This window comes from Nyctereutes procyonoides, unplaced genomic scaffold, assembly GCF_905146905.1.
Source record: "Nyctereutes procyonoides isolate TBG_1078 unplaced genomic scaffold, NYPRO_anot_genome, whole genome shotgun sequence".
Taxonomy (NCBI): domain Eukaryota; kingdom Metazoa; phylum Chordata; class Mammalia; order Carnivora; family Canidae; genus Nyctereutes; species Nyctereutes procyonoides.
In genome coordinates this window covers 52,370,553-52,390,926 of record NW_026575044.1, presented here as the reverse complement: position 1 = coordinate 52,390,926, position 20,374 = coordinate 52,370,553, and the positions used below count along the sequence as shown (strand labels likewise).

Genomic DNA, 20,374 nt, shown 5'->3' with positions numbered 1-20,374 from the left:
TTCTTACTGAGTTTCTTCAGTGCCCCAGTGTCCATGTGGAAGATCCACAGCCTTGGCCTCATCAAGCGTTGCTGATGCCCCCAGAACACATATGTAGACTGGGGGCTGGGAATGGACTCCAGCCTGATGGTCCTGAGAAGCATCCATCCTGAAGGTCATCGTTCTTCAAGCCCATTTCTGGCTCCACCGTCTCCCAAAACTTCTGGCACTGGTTCCCATGCAGGACTTCCTGCACCACCTAGTATGGAGTGCTGAGGGAAAACTCTGCCGCTCACAGTGCCACATACCAAGATAAGCAGAAAAGAGGTCTAAAATTGGTGAATCCTCAGGCTTTTTTGTTGTTGTTGTTATTAAGTAAGCTTTATGCCCAACGTGTAGCTTGAATTGATGACCTTGAGATCAAGAGTTGCATGTTCCATAGACCGAGCCAACCAGGCCTGGAGTTCCTTATCTATTTTAGATATTTGCCTCCTATCAGACATATAGGTTCAAAGTAACTCCTCCCATTCAGTAGCTGCTTTTTTCATTTTCTTGATGGTTTCCTTTGCTGTGCAGAAGAGCTTTTTAGGTTGATACAGTCCCGCTTGTTTATTTTTACTTTTGGTGTCAGACTCAAAAAATCTTCTCCAAGACCTATAGTAAGGGGGCTTACCACATGTTTTCTTCTAGCAATTCTGTGGATTCAGGTCTTTAATCCACTTTGAATTAATTTTTATGTATATTGTGCGATAGGGGTCCAGTTTCATTCTTTTGCATGTGGCTGTCCAGTTTTCCCATCACTGTTTATCAAAGAGACTGTTCCTATCTCTGTTGTATATACTTGGCATCTTTGTCATTAACTAACTGGCCACATATGCATGGGTTTATTTTTAGGCTCTCTGTTCTGCTCCGTTGAGCAGAATCTGCTTTAATGCCAATACCATACTGTTTCAATAGCTTTGTGATATGATATAGTTTGAAATCAGAAAGCAAACCTATTAGTAGAGCTTAATGATTCTGTTCCACTGATAACAGAAAAAAAAGGGAGAGGAAAGAGAGAAACAGCAAAAAACAGTATCACCTATTATAAGGCCAAGAACAATTCACAAGGTCCTAGAAGCACTTTTATTTTTCTGCAAAGACAGATCACAAATCTTACATGCAAAATATTTCAAAAGAATAAATCCATGCTTTCTTGAGTCCCTTCTAGCAATTGGGGTTTTGTTTTGTTTTGCATTACTCAATTAATGAAATTAAACTTAAAGTTGTAAACTAAGACAAAAATAAACAAAACAGAAATCTACCAATTTCAGGTTTACCTCTTGAGCTATACAGTCTGGCCCAGGCCCTAAGGGTTAGTTCCAGCAAAGATAAGAGAGCAGTGAAACTGCTGCTGCCTTGGGAGCCAAAGTACCTCAGCCATCTGAAAAAATTCAAAACTAGCTTCAAAGGAGGGAGATTTATCTCTACTGTATTTAGTTAAATGAATACATCATAGATTTTGAAGGTACTTCCAAAGAGTTTCAGCCAGAGGACAATGAAGAGGAAAGTAGTTATTATTAGAGAGGTATGATTATGGATTTTTTTTTATTATTTTTTTAATTTCCATAAATATTCCATCTTCTATCATTTTTTTCTCCTGTTTATCTCTCAGAAGTTGGAAGTTTTTTTTCAACTGTTCAGGATCCTTGGCTCTCCATTTACTTGCCAGAAGGAGGCCAAGACTAATAGAAGCTATGCAACCACAGGCACAGCCTGCCAAGTGATGGCTCCCAGTGGGCAGGTAGGAGCGGTTTTATCGAGAGACACCTGAACATTAGCATCTCTACATCTTTTTCCTGGTTTTGGTTCATTTTCTCCAGAACAGTATACATTAACCTTCTGCAGGGAAGGGGACATAGTGGGTACAGCTCCAGTGCCAAGTCCAGGTGCCTTACTCCTCTGTTCATAGACTTTGCTCCTCACCCTGTTCTCAGTACCCCCACCCCTCCACTGTGCCCCAGAGTTCCCGCAGGAAGACCCTCTTGGTTCGGCCTCGGTGAGAAGACATTCTAGTATTAAACCAGGGAAGGGGTGGTTTTCTGACCACGCACGGTGGAGGAGAGGAGCTGAGCATCCAGCTGCTTCCTTCAATCACTCCTCCTGGGTGTCTGCCTTCAGAGACACCTAGTACTTCCAAACCTAAGCCTTTTGAGGGTTCTATGGCAAGAACTGGCTGTTTCCTGGAGTTCTGTGACCCTGAAGGCACTTGGCCTTCAGCTTTCACTGATAAGTTCATCATTACTCAATTTTCCAATTTGCGAAATGTTATTAACATTGTGTTCCCCTTTCCTCCTCTTAGTAACAAATTGATGACTTTGTAAGTCTCTACTGATATTTTATTGGGGTTTCAGAAGAAAGCACAGATAAACATGTGGGTTCAATCCACCATGCTTGAGAGCAATTCCCACAAAATAATTTTTTCAAATCAATTTATATGAAATTATTTTATGCTGAGGAAACATGGTGAAACAACCATTTTATCTGGAGGACATGACAAGCCTCAAGTCTCTTTTCTGCCCTCCACAGAGCCGTGATAACTGGCTACATGTGCCCAGCTCTAGGCAGATGACCCGGATCCTCCAAGGCCTCAGTGCCACACATACCACTGCCGGCTCAGGTGGGAGGCTCCTCCAAAGCAAATTGACACTCCCTCTCTGTGCTCTGGATCCTAGCGCCCCCCACTTCCCTGAGCTTTCCATCCAGCTCTACCCCCCTCCTTTTTTTTTTTGGCTTCTGTCATCAGTCTCCATCTCCAAAGGCTTCTTCCATCATTTAAAAAAAAAGTAAAAATATTTGTAAAGAAACTATAATTGCCTTCCACTGGCGACAGTTATTCGTGGAGTAGTTACTCCAAAGAGGCCTCTAGTAGAAAACAACTAGTTCTTGGCTAAAGTACACTTTTTAGTGCATTGATGAGCTTCCAGAAAGTAAAGGAAATCTCCAGGGACCCTTGCACCACAACCAAAAAGAACCACAGGCAAACAAACTGTGGCTTGAATCTAGAGTAAAACACTGAGCAGTAAACAAACTCTAAGGGTAGGGTAACCCTACCGATGAAGCCAATTCCAAGCCACAAAGCCTAGCCACCAGCTTGCCACTCACAAGCTGAACCTGAGCTGTCACATTAAGCCAAGAACCTCTGAAGGAGGCTAAATGGCCTCAGGTGGTGCAGTCTAGATCCCTCTAGTAACCAATGCAAATCCCTCCCTTATTTGGGGCATCAGATTAAGATTGAACAAGCAAAAACTCACAATCAACATTATCAAATACATAAACAAACCACCATAAGTGCTTGCTGAAATGAACTACAAATTCATACCTCTACAGACTTAAAATACTGGATTTATGAGATAGAAAAATATAAAATAGGTATCAGTGATTACCTTGGGGGTAACAAGCAATGTCATCAAGATAGAGGACCCTATTCACTCTGAAGGCAAAGGGAAAACACAGACAAGTTTGTAGTACTTGAGTACTAGGGCTAGCTTTTATCCCCTTTGACCACTCTCAGAGGCATGCAATAGTGGGAAGAATTACAAAATGATACAAATTCCCTCTAGCAAGCAATCTACTACTACATAGCCTGCGGAGAAAAGTTCACAAAATTTCTATTACAAACGGGGAAGTGTAGGGGGAGTCATATGACCCTCATAAAGCAGGCTTCACCAAAAGTGCCAGCAACAACCATCTCAATCACAGCAGAATGACAGTGAATCAGAAACAAAAAAATCCTCAAATCCCTCAGCTGACTTTGCTCAACTGTTTGAAGACGGTCCTCCGCTTTCAATTCAACCTCCATACAACCTGTACTGCTATTCTCTATCCACCGCTATTCTCTATCCCTGCACCTGATGCAGAGATCCACATTCTAGCGGACAAACAGATGTTTTTAGGTATTGCACAATGAACTCTTTTTTGTTTTTTTACCATTTAACTATCTGTGCAATCATTTTATTACTTCTATAAATTGTAAAAAGACATTAAAATAAAATGTAAAAAGAACTAGTGTGAACTAGTGATAAGTAGAAATCTCAAACTAGCAACAAGACTAAAAGATGAAAATGAAAATTATATATGCCAAAAATGGGAATCCTTTAACCTTAAAAGGATATTTACTACTTAAAACTGGTGGATCAACAGTAGACTCAACCGTAAATGAAAGAATAAAATGAAAGACTGTATATAAAATTCTGAATTGCTAACTCCATTTAAAAAAGGGGACAATCTGTCAGTACATGGACAGATTACCAATATTAGACCTCATCAGTGGCTCTTTTGGTAAGACAACCATCTTGATCATGTGGCCCATGGCTGGAAAAGTGTCATTTTTACACTGCCCTCACTTTAAGTTATATAGGATGTATAACAAAACTGTGCTTCTCAAGCCTGGATAGGAGTGGAGAGTGCAGGTACAAAGAGGGTTCTCCTGGGCCTCAAAATAAATACAGTCTATCTCACTCAATGGTACGTTATTTGTCATTACAAATAATTTTATGTTAACACAGTATTATTGCATTTATTTTAAAGTACAATACAGGCATAACAGTTTGACATAAAGCAAAACAAACTGTTGGGTTTGGAGGTTCCTGGCTGGCTTAGCTTTCAGGCACCATGAGGTTTAAACATGCTCCGTTCTTGCTACTAGACCTTCTGTGGAAAGGTTTTCAAATCCCTGATGAGGGCTGTTTTGGCACTTTCGGTACCAAAAAAACAAAGCCTAGCATTAACAAAATTAACACATGCTAGAAACAATTCTGATTAAAAGCTCCATTTAAACATCAGTATATTTTTAATAAATAGATTATCACAATAGTAAATTGAAGACATTTATTTTGTCAAACTCAAAATCGACGTATAAAGCTCTAGGTAGACAAAAAGCCTAATGAGAGAGATGTGCTTTGAAAAATGAACCCAAGAACCTTAGCAACAATGTCTTTGTCCTCAAAGTTAGCCATATTCCCCGTATTTCATTAAGAATCTCATTCTGCCCTTACTTTCTAGGTTGTAAGTTTTAATTTTACAAAATGAAACATACCATCTTGAAAACTACAGACCCTCCTAACTAATGGCAAAAAAAAAAAAAAAAAAAAAACAAATCCTTGGCAATATCAGGGGATAATGGTAACCCTTCCCCTTTGTCTTTAGAAAAAGACCACATATTTCAGTATCATAAAATTGTCCTTAACTGTTATTTCTGATCAAGTAGTCCCAAAGATCCAGAGATTGTTGTGTCCTTTGAAAGTAATCTTTAACATTTATAAAATCTGTAATTCTGATTGGTTGTCTCCCTTAATGTGTCACCCAGGTAAAGATACTGAAGTTAACATCTCTGTTTTCTGAAAGGTATATTTGTGGTTTTTAATTTTATTTTACATATGCACAGAAGTTGAAAGTAAATAAAAGCTTCAATCCTACTGGCTTCCTTGTTTAAAAAGAAAAAGAAAAAAAAGAAATTGAGAGTCTTGGCCATCTGAAATTAATATAGGAGAAAAAACAGTGACAGAGCCAGGTCATTTCAAAAATGAAAATGATGAAAAGAAAAACAGAATTTTCAAAATTATACTTTTATTCCTCAAATTTTATCCTTCTATGTCACTCATGCTATCCCTAGAACATCTTCAAATGTAACACTTACTGTAACTGCCAGGAGATTTTTCTTCATAAGTAAAATGAAGTTGCAGTTCCTCCTCTGACATCTCACAGATGAACACTTTCAGCAAACAGCAAATAATAAACAAAGCATTGTGTGTCTGCCAAATGAAGATGTGGCTAGAAAGAAAATACCAAAATTACACAGAATTGGTATTTAATTTGAAGCACAGGCACTATCAAGTTCATGATTTCTCAGGCATTTTGCCCATTCTGTTTTATAATATAAAGACAATGTCCATATTTTTTCATGTCTCGTGATTTATTACACTATTCCAGTCTACTTCATATTTCATTCTGTGTATTTTACTTCGTGAGTTAACCCAATAAAAATATTTTCCTTAGGCATGACTGCTCTTTGTTCTTAACTTCATACATGTCCCACACACAGGCAGTTCAAAGAAAAGTGAAAAAAAATTTTAAAAGCATAGTAACATAAAGAGAATATATGCAAACATACAACCAAAATTTTAAGCAGGGCACTGCCAGCAGCCCAGTACAATTTGTATTAAGTAACCATGAAACTCAACAAGAAAATATTTAACTGGCTTCAATACAATTTGTTTGCAAGCAGGGCAATGAATAATTCTTTAAGAGACTGACATCCAAAACTGGTTTTAAAAAATGCTTGAGTGCATAAAAGATTAACCTTCCAATGTATCAAATATAAAATTATAATATCTATGTTAGCTATACTGGAATTAAAATAAAAATAAAATAAAATTATATATCTAATCTGAATTTTCATTCATCTACTAGGAAAGGGAGAAAGAAAGATGTGGAATGAACTACTCAAACTTGGTATGAGCAACAGTGATAATGGGGAGGAAACTACTTTTTTTTTCTTTTTTAATAATAATTACATCACTATGAACCTTAAGGAATATATTTCTGAATATTGTCTAAAATGCTGAAATCAAACAGATTCCAGAACTCATAATCTCACCACAATGACTTGGACAGCAAATTATAACTTTTTAATAATGAGAATTCCTTTTTAGCTTTCAAAAGACCACAATCTATTTCTACCAAAAAATGAAAAATACTCATATTGCTAAACATAAAGAGAACATGATTTAATCATCCAACTTACTTCTGACATTCTGCTGAAAGTTTTAGTTCTTTGGTTCTAGAAAGGAAGACTTTAATTAGTGCACCAAGGTTTCCTGTTCGAGGGTTGTTTATAACTGCAAGAGAAGGTAAAATTTTAAAAAGTTAAAATTAAAAACTGAAATCAAAGTGAACATATTAGAACATTATAAAACCTTCACAGACAAACCTTACTGTCAATTTCACATCTAATTAGGGAAAAATAATGAGAGAAATTGCTGCTTAGTCTTAATTCTGAACAAAAAATGATTTGCAAACTGAAAATGATAGACACAATAGGCGAAAATAGCAAATTCAACTCAGAATTCAAAACTACAAAGAAAAAAGATAGCTAATATTTATTCAATTAATACACACACATATACTTCTCTTTAGAAAAGCAAATGTTGGGATGCCTAGGTGGCTCAGTTGGTTAAGTGTCTGACTCTTGATCTCAACTCGGGTCTTTTTTTTTTTTTTAAGATTTTATTTATTCATGAGAGACAGAGAGAGAGAGAGAAAGAGAGAGAGAGAGAGGGGGGCAGGCAGGCACAGAGACACAGCCAGAGGGAGAAGCAGGCTCCATACAGGAAGCCCAATGCGGGATTCAATCCTGGAACTCTGGGATCATGCCCTGAGCCAAAGGCAGATGCTCAACCACTGAGCCACTCAGGCATCCCTTTTTATTTTTTATTTCTTAAAGATTTTACTTATTTATTCATGAGAGATATACAGAGAGAGGCAGAGACATAGGCAGAGGGAGAATCAACTCGGGTCTTGATCTCAGGGTCAAGAGTTCAAGCCCCATGTTGGGCTCCATACTGAGTGTGGAACCTACTTTAAAAAAAAGGAAGGGAGGGAAGAAGGGAAGGAAATATTTTTTTAAAAATGATCTCCAATATATAATTTTTTTTTTAATTTATGATAGTCACAGAGAGAGAGAGAGAGAGAAGCAGAGACACAGGCAGAGGGAGAAGCAGGCTCCATGCACCGGGAGCCTGATGTGGGATTCGATCCCGGGTCTCCAGGATCGCGCCCTGGGCCAAAGGCAGGTGCCAAACCACTGCGCCACCCAGGGATCCCGATCTCCAATATATAGATACAATAAATTACAATGGTAAAACTCTGTTCAGATAATCATAAATCATTCTAATGAAAAATAAATAGATATAAAGCAATATGGTCAAGGAGAAGCTATTTGATCAGATAAAATTTTCATGAATTTGTTTAAAAAAATTTTAAGTTTAAGTTTTGGCCACTTCAGCAAATCGAGCCAGACAACTGAACAGGCACTGTGAGGAGAATGAGAAGATCAGGAGCACCTGGGTGGCTCAGCGGTTGAACGTCTGCCTCTGGCTTATTAGGGTGTGATCCCTAAATTCCGGGATTGAGTCCCACTCCCCCTGCAGGGACCTGGTTTCTCCCTCTGCCTGTGTCTCTGCCTCTCTCTCTCTCTCTCTCTCTCTCTCTCTCTCTCTCTCTCGTGTGTCTCTCATGAATAAATACAATCTTTAAAAAGAGAGAGAGAAAGAGAGAGAGAGAATGAGAAGATCTGATTTCTAGATCCAAGTCTGTAATTAACAGAATATTAAAACTCAGACCAACCTACTTTTCTTCTCCAATGTCAGTTTTCTCATCAAAAGAAACAACAGGTTAACAGACACTGACTAATTTATACAATAAGTGCTTTATACACATCATGTCACTTAATCCTCAAACCAACTCTGGGATAAATACCAACATCACCTCCATCTCACAGATCCTCCTGTCTACAATTGTTACTGCTCAAGGATACATCCTTGTTTACTGGTTCCAATCCTTGGCTCCAAAATGCTGTCCTATACCAACTCCTATTACCAAGGAATCAGACATAATGGCAATAAAAGTCCTGTCTGCAAAGCAAACGAGGTATGTGATGGTTAATTTTATGTGCAGGCTGACTGGGCCACAAGACGCCCTGATATCTAGTTAAACATTATTTCTGGGTGTGCATGTGAAGGTGTTTCTGCACTTTAATTTTCAACTGAGCAAAGCAGATTGGCCTCTCCAAAGTGGGTGGGCCTCATCTAACACATGAAAGGTCTGAACAGAACAAAAGTCAGTGGAAAGTTGAATCCCCTTCGCTTTATCTCTGCCTGTTGAGCTAACATGCTGGTCTTCTGCCCTTGGACAGGGACTTACAACACTGGCTCTCATGTTCCCAGGTCTTTGGACTTGGACTGAAATGCAGACCATTAGCTTTACTAGGTCTCTGGATAACCCTGACACATCACAGAAACACAAAAATTAAGAATCCATCAGAGCTAGAGACTATCATGCTAAGCAAAATAAGTGAGAGAAAGACCATATGATTTCACTCATGTGGAATTTAAGAAAACAAATGAGCAAAGGAAATAAAAGAGACAGTGACAGAGAGAGAGAGAGAGAGAGAGAGAGAGAGAGAGAGAGAAACCAAGAAACAGACTCTCAACTATAGAGAACAAACTGATGGTCACCAGAGGGGAGATGGGTGGGGGGTGGAGGAAATACGGGATGAAGATTAAGGAGCATACTTGTGATGAGTACTGGGTGTGGTATGGAAGTGTTGGATCACTATGCTGTACACCTGAAACTAATATTACACTGTATGTTAGCTAACTGGAATTTAAATAAAAACTTAAAAAAGAAAACTCATCAGTTTTCCTTTCTTTCAGAAGGAAGAGACCCATTAGTCAGAACCTTTCATTTTACTAAGAAAAAGAGACCCAGAAAGGTTAAGTACTGAGCCCAAAATCAACAATGTTAGTGACAAATGCTAAGTCTTTCTGCTTTACAAATGGTTTTCAAACTGAGATTCCAGTTCTGAATATTTGTTTCTCTTTTAAAATCTCTTTAACTGTTTTGAAAAACGGAAATATAAACACTCAAACACACTGGCCTATGCTGCTAGAAAAATTCATTTTTATGCAGACCTGAGGTTTATGCTTTTGCTATCTCTATGCACATATCTGAACTTCTTGAAAATGTGTCAGAGATTTGGAAAAACATACAAACCCCTCATTATATTTTAAATATTTTAAAACCCAGGAACGTGCATACATACTTTAAAAAAAATTATACATAGGAACAAGTACACCATTACAGAATACCTGCTTTGTGCTCGGTACCTGTCAAATTAACTCAGGTCTAGCAGCTAAGTAGGTGTGCTTGTCACAGCTTGAGTCAATGCAAGTTACCATGTAACTTTCTCACAGTGATGTAACATTATAGCACCTTGTTATTCAACTGTGGTTCAAGGATGAGTGGCAAGAGCGTAATTACTTGGGACCCTGCTAGATGTGCAGAACCCCAGTTCCACCACCCTGAACCTATTAAAATTAAAGTTAACAATGCTTCTCAAAGTTTAATATGCCTCTAAATCACAAAGCAGTTAAAAATAAAAAAGATTTTATTTACTTATTTGACAGAGAAAGAGAGAGAACGCATACAAGCATAAGCAGGGGGAGGGGGAGAAGGAGAAGCAGGCTCCCTGCTGAGCAGAGAGCCTGACATGGGGTTCAGTCCCAGGACCCAGAGTGGAAAGCAGACACTTAACTGACTGAGCAGCCCCAAGGCGGTCTTATTAAATTCTGATCTTGCTTGTGTCAAGTGGGACCTGAGATTCTGCAACAGTCTCTCCCAGGCGATGCCTCTTACTCCTGGACAGAGAACCCTACCTACGAGTAGCAAGGGGCATCATGTGCTCTAAGTTAGGGCAGGTTTTGTCCAGCTTTTATCATTAAGAATAGGCTTATAATTAGATATTAACTCTTCTCCGTTTCACTTTGAAACAAGTATTCCCTACTTCTCTTTCAAGATTTGGGGTTTACTGAAAGAATATCCTAATATTACAGGATAAATTGTTTTTTAAAAAAAGTTATTGTTTGCCAGTGTGTAAATTATTATTATTGAGCTACTGTAAATCAAAACAAAATATTGAAACAATGAGCTGAGGATGATATGACTACAAACATAATTCAGAATCCCAACTTCACAATCTTGTGTTCATTCAACAGCTCCTTTATTACTGAATGACTGTAAGTAACTGTTTGAATTTATAAATGATTAGCTTTAAAAAAAAAATTCCCCATGTTGTTGGAAAGAGCAATCAGCTATTAGACTAATGTAATTAAAGCTTCATACATCTTTTTTGTTCATTCATTCAGCATGCGTTCATTGAGCTATTTATATGTACCCAGCACTGTTTTGGGTACTAAGGGGATACTGAGAGTACCTGGTCTTAATGGAGCTAACATTCTAACATAATTAAGTTTTCACAGGTATCTTACATAAGATGCAGAAGGGAAAATAAATTACTAAGACAAAGTACACTCCCTGATGTTTAAACACCACCACCCAAAGGTAGACACACGACATCCCAAAACACCTGGATGGAATTTAACAGGATCAAAGTTAATTGGCAAAAATCAAATCTTATGGGGGTACCTGGGTGGCCCAATTGTTGAACATCTAAGTCTTGATTTCAGCTCAGGTCATTATCATGAGTTCAAGCCTCGCATGGAGCCCTGGGCTCGGCAGGGAATCTGCTTGGGATTCTCTCCCTCACTCTCTGTCCCTATCCCCTCATGTGTGCGTGCTCTCTAATAAATAAAGAAATAAATACATAAATCTCAAAAAAAAGAAATATCAAATATTATGTTGAAGTTGAATAAGCTTCCAAAGACATTAGGAATGGAACAGCTGACAGGAAGGCAGAGAAGCATAATGGAACTAGACTACAGAACTTGACTAGGTTCGAATACCAGCTCCATCACTGACTAGCTGTGACACCCAGCAACTTACTTGACCTCTCCATGCCTCAGTGTCCTCAACTGTAAAATTCAAATAAAAATGGTACTTAAATTAAAAATTAACTCTTTTGACACTAGAACTTGAACTTGTAGCAATCTGTTAAGTAGCTTTTGTGTAACAAAGGGGCTTCCTTATCTTTACAGGAGTTCAAGCAAAGTCTAAATAACACTCAGATAAGGGTATTTAAAGAGAATTTCCATCTGGGTGAGAGGGTGGACTTGCTTCCAGCCCTGAAAAGACCTTTCACAATATTTCACTAATACGCCCATGCGTCCCCAAATCCAATACCAAATACACAGAAAATACAGAGGACAGAGGATGCAATCAACAAAATTTACATTGTGGGAAACTCTACTACCCATTTTCTTCCATAGGTAGAGAGGAGAAAAAGAAGAGAGAAACCATTGCAGGAAGAAACTAGCTATGAAAAGAATCATAGGGGATCCCTTGGTGTCTCAGCGGTTTAGCGCCTGCCTTTGGCCCAGGGCGCGATCCTGGAGTCCCAGGATCAAGTCCTGCGTCGGGCTCTTGGCATGGAGCCTGCTTCTCCCTAACTCCTGTGTGTCTCTCTCCCTCTCTCTCTCTCTCTCTCTCTCTCTCTCTCTCTGTCTATCATGAATAAATTAATAAATATTTTTTAAAAAATCATAAAGACATACCAACCAATAACAACGTATAGACTTTATTTGGTTCCTGATTCACAGAAACTAAGACAATTAAAAATCTGAACACTCAGTGGATATTTTATAATGCTAAAAACGGTCTTCTAGTAAGATCATGGCATTGCCTCCCTTTAAAACAATTCTTATGAAATATCCTAAAATATTTATGGATGAAATGATAGGATTCCTGAGGTTTTTATCTAAAATGTGAGAACATGCTGCTTTCTGTTGTTTCGTGTATCCTTTCCCCTTGTTAGCTCTTCTGTACATATTTCATACTTCCATGTATGAGGGGAACGTAATGGGTGAAAGATACAGATGAGACCTGCCCATGAGGTGAAAATGAGTGAGGATGGAAATGAGCTTACAGCCATTTATTATGTTATTCGACCCTCAATTCTAAAAGTGTGAAATTTTTAAAAATCACTCATGAAAACGTACAGATACGAGTTCACAGAAATGCTAATTCCAGATAGATAGTCCTTCCCCAAAAAAACAGAGAACACTTTCACCAACTACAGAGTTTAAAGAACTGATATAAGTATTTATTCAGTAATCAATGGGTGGTTAGCATGGCTAACTGCTTGAAAGTACCTCTGAGGAGAAAATCTCCCCCTCACTGTCTACTCCAGTCAGTAAAACTTATTTCCCACCAAGTCACTTTCTACATCAACACTGAGGCTACAACCCCCAGAAAACAACTAGGAAGAAATAAACAAGTCAGACACAGAGCAACAAATGCTAGAGGGCACAGGTAGAAAAAATGTTGATCCAGATGTTCAATCCAGGAATGTTATAATCCCTTCACACTTCAAAGCCAAGGAGTAAGGGTAAGGGAAGGTCCCATTTAAACCAAGCAAAACCTACACAAAATAAAACCTTCCTGAATTCCAGAAATTAGGTTGGAAAGCAGCACCAATGGCTGCCTTCAGGCTAAAATACCAGCAGATTCAACAAGCACCTACCAGATCCACACGAGGGACAAGGTTAATAAATGCACCCTCTCTGACAGCAAACAACGTGCCTATGTGGGTACTCCGTGTGCCTTTACCCTGCTTTATTTTTCCGAAGAGATGTATTACATGAAAGTAGGTGTGTATTTATTTATGATCTGACTCCTCTACTCAGACACATCCATGAGGTCAGGAATCTAGGTGAGTCTTCTTTGCCAGAACATAGACTACATTATGGAATATATAGCACAGGTTATAGGAAAGAGTCTATAATACAGCAGGTGGCTCAACAAATATATGCTGGTTTATAAAAACAGCAATAGTAACACTGGGATAAGGAATAGGCTATGCTAAAATTTTAGCCAAAGATCTGAACGTAAACTGTCAAGTTGGGGGTAGGGGGTATGCCTGGCTGGCTGGCTGAATCAGCACAGCATGTGACTCCTGATCTTGGGGTCGTGAGCTCAAGCCCCGCATTGGGTGTGGACCCTAAATTGAAAAAAGTAAATAATTTTTTTAGAACTGTCAAACAAATTTAGTCACAAGCATCGTCAGTGGAAGATGAGAAAATCATCTATTTAAAAAAACAACAACAACAGAAAGCCACTGGGAAAAATGAGTATAATGAAAAGAGAGCAGTCTGATATCCAGGAAAAACAAAGAATGATTTTAAAAAAAAAAAAAAAAAAAAAGGGATCCCTGGGTGGCGCAGTGGTTTGGCGCCTGCCTTTGGCCCAGAGCGCGATCCTGGAGACCTGGGATCGAATCCCATGTCGGGCTCCCGGTGCATGGAGCCTGCTTCTCCCTCTGCCTGTGTCTCTGCCTCTCTCTCTCTCTCTCAATCTGTGTGACTATCATAAATAATTAAAAATAAATAGATAAAATCTTTAAAAAAAAAGATGCACTAGAATCTTGACGGAATTGTAATGTATAAAACACTGATTCAAAGACATAAAGGAGGAAATTCAAGAAAAGAAAGACGAAGAAAAAGAAGATACAGAAAGCAAAGAACAGAGATCCAACCTAAATGTTAATGAGTGATCCTAAGTTGGGGGAGAAGAAACTCAAACACAAGTAAAACCAAAGCCATAACTAAAGGCAACTCCAGAATTGAAAAGACCTTAAGAAGCCAAAAAAAAAAAAAAAAAAAATAGGGCCCTCTCAGGTACGTACCTCCTTACACCATATACAAAAATAAATTCGAAGTGGATTAAAGACCTACATGTAAGACCTGAAACCATAAAACTCCTAAATGAACACACAGGCAGTAAATTTGAAGTTCAGTCTTAGTAATATTTTTGGGGGTCTGTCTTCTCAGGCAAAAGCAACAAAAACAATTGGGACTCCATAAAACTAAAAAGCTTCTGCACAATGAAGGAAACCATGAACAAAATGAAAAGACAATCTTGTGAATGGCAGAAGATATTTGCAAATGATAAATCCAATAAGAAGTTAATATCCAGGGCAGCCCGGGTGGCTCAGCGTTTTAGTGCCGCCTTCAGCCCAGGGCCTGATTCTGGAGACCCAGGATTGAGTCCCACATCGGGCTCCCTGCATGAAGCCTGCTTCTCCCTCTGCCTATGTCTCTGCCTCTCTCTCGCTCTGTCTCTCTGGGTTTTTCATGAATAAATAAATAAAATCTTTAAAAAAAAAAGTTAATATCCAGGGGCACCTGGCTGGCTCGTTCAATGGAGCATGCGACTCTTGGCCTCAGTGTTGTAAGTTCCAGCCTCCTCATGCTGAGTGTAGAGATTACTTAAAAATAGTTTTTTAAAAAGTTAATATTCAAAATCTGTAAAGAACTCATACAACTCAACACACACACACACACACACACACACACACACACACACACACACACACACACTTGATTGAAAAATAGGCTTAAGGGGATCCCTGGGTGGCTCAGCAGTTTGGCGCCTGCCTTTGGCCCAGGGCCTGATCCTAGAGACCCCGGATCAAGTCCCACTTCGGGCTCCCTGCATGGAGCCTGCTTCTCCCTCTGCCTGTGTCTCTGGCTCTCTCTCCGTGTCTTTCATGAATAAATAAATAAATTTTTTTTAAAAATAGGCTTAAGACCTGACAGATATTTTTCCAAACAAGACATACTCATGGCCAACAGACACAAGAAAAGATGCTCAACATCACTGGTGATCAGGGAAACGTAAGTCAAAATCACAATGAGTTATCACTTCACATCTATCAGCACGGCTAAAATCAAAAAGACAGGCAGCCCAGGTGGCTCAGCAGTTTAGCACTGCCTTTGGCCCAGGGCCTGATCCTGGAGACCCAGGATCAAGTCCCACATCGGGCTCCCTGTGTGGAGCCTGCTTCTCCCTCTGCCTGGGTCTCTACCTCTCTTCCTCTCTGTGTCTCTAATAAATAAAGTCTTTAAAAAATAAATTCCTTAAAAAAAAATCAAATCAAATAAAAAAGACAAGAAATAGCAAGTGCTGGAGGGGAACTGGAGAAAGGGGAACCCTCGTGCAAAACTGGTAGGAAACGTAAACTGGTATAGCTACTTTGGAAAACAGGATGAAGGTTCCTCAAAAAATTAAAAATAGAACATATGACCCAGCAATTCCACTTCCAGATGAAGTGGAATTTTCATTTTCTGAAGAAAATGAAAATACTAATTTCAAAAGATATCTGTACCCCTGGGTTCACTGCAGCATCTACAGTAGCCAAGATACAGAAGCAGCCCATGTGTCTGCTGATAGATGAATGGATAAAGAGAATGTGGTGTATATACACAATGGAATATTACTCTGCCATAAATAAGAATGAAATCTTGCCTTTTATGCCAACATGGATGGACCTCGAGGGTACTGTGCTAAGTGAATAAAGTCTGAGAAAGACCAATACTGGATGATTTCACCTATATGTAGAAAAGAAAAGAAAAGAAAAGAAAAGAAAAGAAAAGAAAAGAAAAGAAAAGAAAAGAAAAGAAAAGAAAAGAAAAGAAAAGAGAAGAGAAGAGAAGAGAAAAGAAAAGAAAAGAAAAGAAAAGAAAAGAAAAGAAAAGAAAAGAAAAGAAAAGAAAAGAAAAGAAAAGAAAAGAAAAGGAAAAGAAAAGAAAAGAAAAGAAAAGAAAAGAAAAGAAAAGAAAAGAAAAGAAAAGAAAAGAAAAGAAAAGAAAAGAAAAGAAAAGAAAAGAAAGGAAAGGAAAGGAAAGGAAAGGAAAGGAAAGGAAAGGAAAGGAAAGGAAAGGAAAAGAAAAGAAAAGAAAAGAAAAGAAAAGAAAAGAAAAGAAAAGAAAAGAAAAGAAAAGAAAAGAAAAGAAAAGAAAAGAAAAGAAAAGAAAAGAAAAGAAAAGAAAAGAAAAGAAAAGAAAAGAAAGAAAAAAGAAAAGAAAAGAAAAGAGTAAAAAAAAACAGACTCATACATATAGAAAACAAAGTGGTAGTTTCTGGGGGCAGCGAGGGGGGAATGGGTGATACAGGTGGAGGGGATTAAGAGGTATAAACTTCCATTTATAAAATAAGTCACAGGGATTGTGAAGTACAGCACAAGAAATATAGTAATATTGTAATATCTGTGTATGAGGACAGATAGTAATTAGACTTATCATGGTGAACATTCTGTAATGTATATAAATTTCAAATCAAAATCAAATCACTATGTTGCACACCTAAACCTAATGTAATATTGTATGTCAATTATTCTTCAACTAAAAGAAAAGAACAAGCTGAAAGAGTGTACAGCTTAGCAGAGTCCACCACCACTCCTACAAGTAAGCTAAACAGGTGTCTTACTGCTATTGACTAAATGTTCCCTTCCAGTGGCATCACTGAGCACCATGAATAGAAGTAATTACTATTAAATATTATCATCAGGAACATGTCACTTCATCGGTTCAATTCATATTACACTACTGAAATGTATAACAGAAATTTTGAAATACATGCCATACACACACATACACACATGCTCACTTTGCCCCTTACCTAAAGACCTGCAGACTGAAATGGTTGCTTCCTCCAAAAGCTTCAGCTCGGTGCTGGAGAGACAGAAGAAAGGTAATTAATAACTACAACACTAAATATGTACAACCTGACTAGTTAAAGAAATATATAAAGAGAAAAACAACTTAGAAGAATATAGTATACAGTGATAAATGATAAAAATCAACAAAATAAACCTTCTATTTTTAACATAATTAGAAAATGTACTACAATTCTCAATATGAGATTCCTAAAAGAAAAGCACTCGAGGAGCCCTACCTTTCAGGCATTGGGGCAGGGAGAAGAGATTAGTGCAGAGACTTAGAAAAAAGCAAGAAAGTCCCTCCAAAGTACCAAGCATAGAGCAGGGGCCCTATCTGCCCCATTATAAGGGCTGTACCAATCATAGGGTTATAGTTATTTGGGGAAAATGCCATTATTTTTAGGATATACATGGAGTCTCATGACACCTGCAATACCTTCAAACAGATCAACAACAAAAAAAGGGACAAGGCAAGAAAAGAGAGAGAACACACACATAAGCTTCAATAATTTGTAACCATATAGAAAAACAGAAACAGAGACAGACACAAAAAGATACAAAGACAAGAGGTACAGACAGAGACAGACATAAAACTCAGGAAAAAAACACAAGGGAAAGCTTTATGACACTGGATTCAGCAGTGATTTCTTGGATGTAACACCAAAAACAAAGACATTAAAAGAAAAAATATTTAAGTTGGGTTTTATCAAAATTAAAAGCTTTTGCACATCAAAGGATACTATCACAGAGTGAGAAGTCAACCCAACAGGAGAAAATATTTGCAAATCATGTATCTGATAAGAGATGGATATCCAGAATACACACAAAAAAAAAAAACAAACAAAAAAATCTGACTCAACAACCAAAAAAAAAAAAAAAAAAAAAAAACAATTTAAACAATTTAAAAATGAGCAAAGGATTTAAACGGACATTTCCCACTGGCCCCTATAAAGCTGCTACACCTCCTAGTCTCGGGGTCCAAGTCCCTGCTCCACTGTGTCGGGTACACTTGGACCCAGGCTTGAGCTTGTAAATAAACCCTCATGTGTTTGCAAAAAAATAATAATAATAAAAATAAATGGACATTTCTCCAAAGAAGACATACAAAAGGCTAACAGGTATATATGAAAAGATGTGCAACAACACTAGTCATTAGGAAAATGTAAATCAAAACCCCAATGAGATACCACTTTCACACCTATTAAAGTGGCTATTTAAAAAAAAAAAAGGGAAGAAAGAGAATGCAGGGGATCCCTGGGTGGCTCAGCGGTTTAGCGCCTGCCCAGGGTGTGATCCTGGAGTCCCAGGATTGAGTCCCACTTAGAGCTCCCTGCATGGAGCTTGCTTCTCCCTCTGCCTGTGTCTCTGTCTCTGTCTCTCTCTCTGTCACTAAAAAATAGAGGAATCTGCTTCTCTCTCTCCCTCTGCCCCTAATAAATATATATTCTTTTAAATGGTGAAAAGGATCACTTTTATGTTGTATACATTTTGCCGCAATAAAAAAAAAAAAAAGCACATTCCAATTCCAGCTCAAGTTATGAGCTATGTGACCTTGGGCTAGTTTCTTAACTCTTTATGTCTTAGTTTCCTCATATACACAACAGAGATGATAATGAGCCTGCCTATTCCACAGGCATCGTCATCACTAAATTATATAACATGTAGGAAGTGCTTAGAACAACGTGCAGCACAAAGTAAAACTTCATGAAATGAAAGCTAGTATTGATTCCAAAATGTAGTAGGCTTTGCCCCCAATTAATTAAAATAATGCTTTACACCTGTATAATCCTTTAAATGTTTTTCACAGCACTTTTAAATTCATTAGCACATTTAAATCCCATGACGATCTCTTCTAATAAACACAACAGTTATAAACCCTTTTTATCTACACGTAAATACATAGGAAATGTATTATTAAAATTAATTTCATCTGCTTCACTTTTCTAAAGTGGCTGTCGGAAAACCTTAAATTACATGTGCCTCCCCTTGAATTTGCATGATAGACAGCTGCTCTAGAAACTGTCTCCTAACAACTGAAGACAGTATCCGGTCTAAGTGTTATACACACAAAGCTAAAACCCACTCATTACTTCAGTGAACATGCCATTACCTTAAGAATCTCAAGTTATATTCACATTCAAAAAGATAAATGTCTTTTCAAAGTTAAATCTGTAAGTTTCTCCCAAGAGGGAAGATTTTTTTTTTTAGGCAAAATAACCCAGAAATGATCCTACAATAAAGCGTGTATGGGTCTCTAGTCTTTATCACTGCATTTTTATTTTCTTTACAAAAACATTTTGGATGTCTGCCCACCGCACAATGTCTTGTCAGTCTGCTGCTCTCCCCATCCTTTTCTTTTACCTTTCCACCTTATTTCTCGAGGGTGAGCGGAGCCAGACAGGCTTGTTTGGCATGACCCCACTCCCTGGCCACTGCTGACTCCATCAGGGATAGAAATCTAAGATAAGCCAGTCTTGGTGAATTTGGAACGGAGACAGAAAAGACAGGTTTTCCATACTTGGCTGCAAAGCTGAGGCTCAAGGGAAACCATCCTCTGTCCACAGAGAAGCAGACAAAGCTGATTAGTAAGAAAAATGAGTAAAAGCTTTGAGGAGAGAAGCAGAGACTAACAGAAAGGACCCTCAGAATTCTTGTTGGCCTTGCCATTCTTGGGGCCAGTTCTTCCTACAGCCTGTCTTCTTGATCCTGGATTCAGGATCCAAGGATCCTGAGACATCCCCATCTCTTCATCACACATGCCCCTTTTTCTGGCCTATGCAAAATCAAACTGATTTCTGTTAATAACAAAAAGATTTCTAATTAATAAATCACAGTGGTCAGATTTAATAATATAGATTAGTAGTTGGCAAGAAGCAGAAACTGAATTAGTTTATTGGTTACTCAGGCAAAAAATAAAAGTAAAGAGGTATAAATGCAAAGGATTGTAAATAGCTTTATGAGGTTAATAAGTAGACCACATGCATAAAATCTGTTTCACGAGTGCTTCTTCTTTCTTCGGTCAATAACACTCTCTTGAACTTGGCTGGAACCAAGAGCTTCAATTATACACATATGGATACAACCTTCAGAAGCTTCTAAGTCTGTCCATCCCACAAACACTGCCTGGATGCTCAGGACATGCTGGGTTCTCCCAAAGATGCTGCCTCTGCCACCAGGTTACAT

At 38.2% G+C, this 20,374-nt stretch overlaps 1 protein-coding gene across 1 annotated transcript in view; it reads right to left on the bottom strand.

Annotated features, from left to right (window-relative positions):
• Positions 1–20,374, bottom strand: part of DYM (dymeclin) — a 346,418-nt gene that overhangs the window by 276,055 nt on the left and 49,989 nt on the right. The window contains exons 3-5 of the mRNA XM_055324208.1: positions 17,152–17,204; positions 6,764–6,857; positions 5,657–5,790 (exon numbers count right to left, since the gene is read on the bottom strand). Of these exons, the coding sequence (XP_055180183.1) occupies positions 5,657–5,790; positions 6,764–6,857; positions 17,152–17,204 (281 nt within the window). The remainder of the gene's footprint in view (positions 1–5,656; positions 5,791–6,763; positions 6,858–17,151; positions 17,205–20,374) is intronic.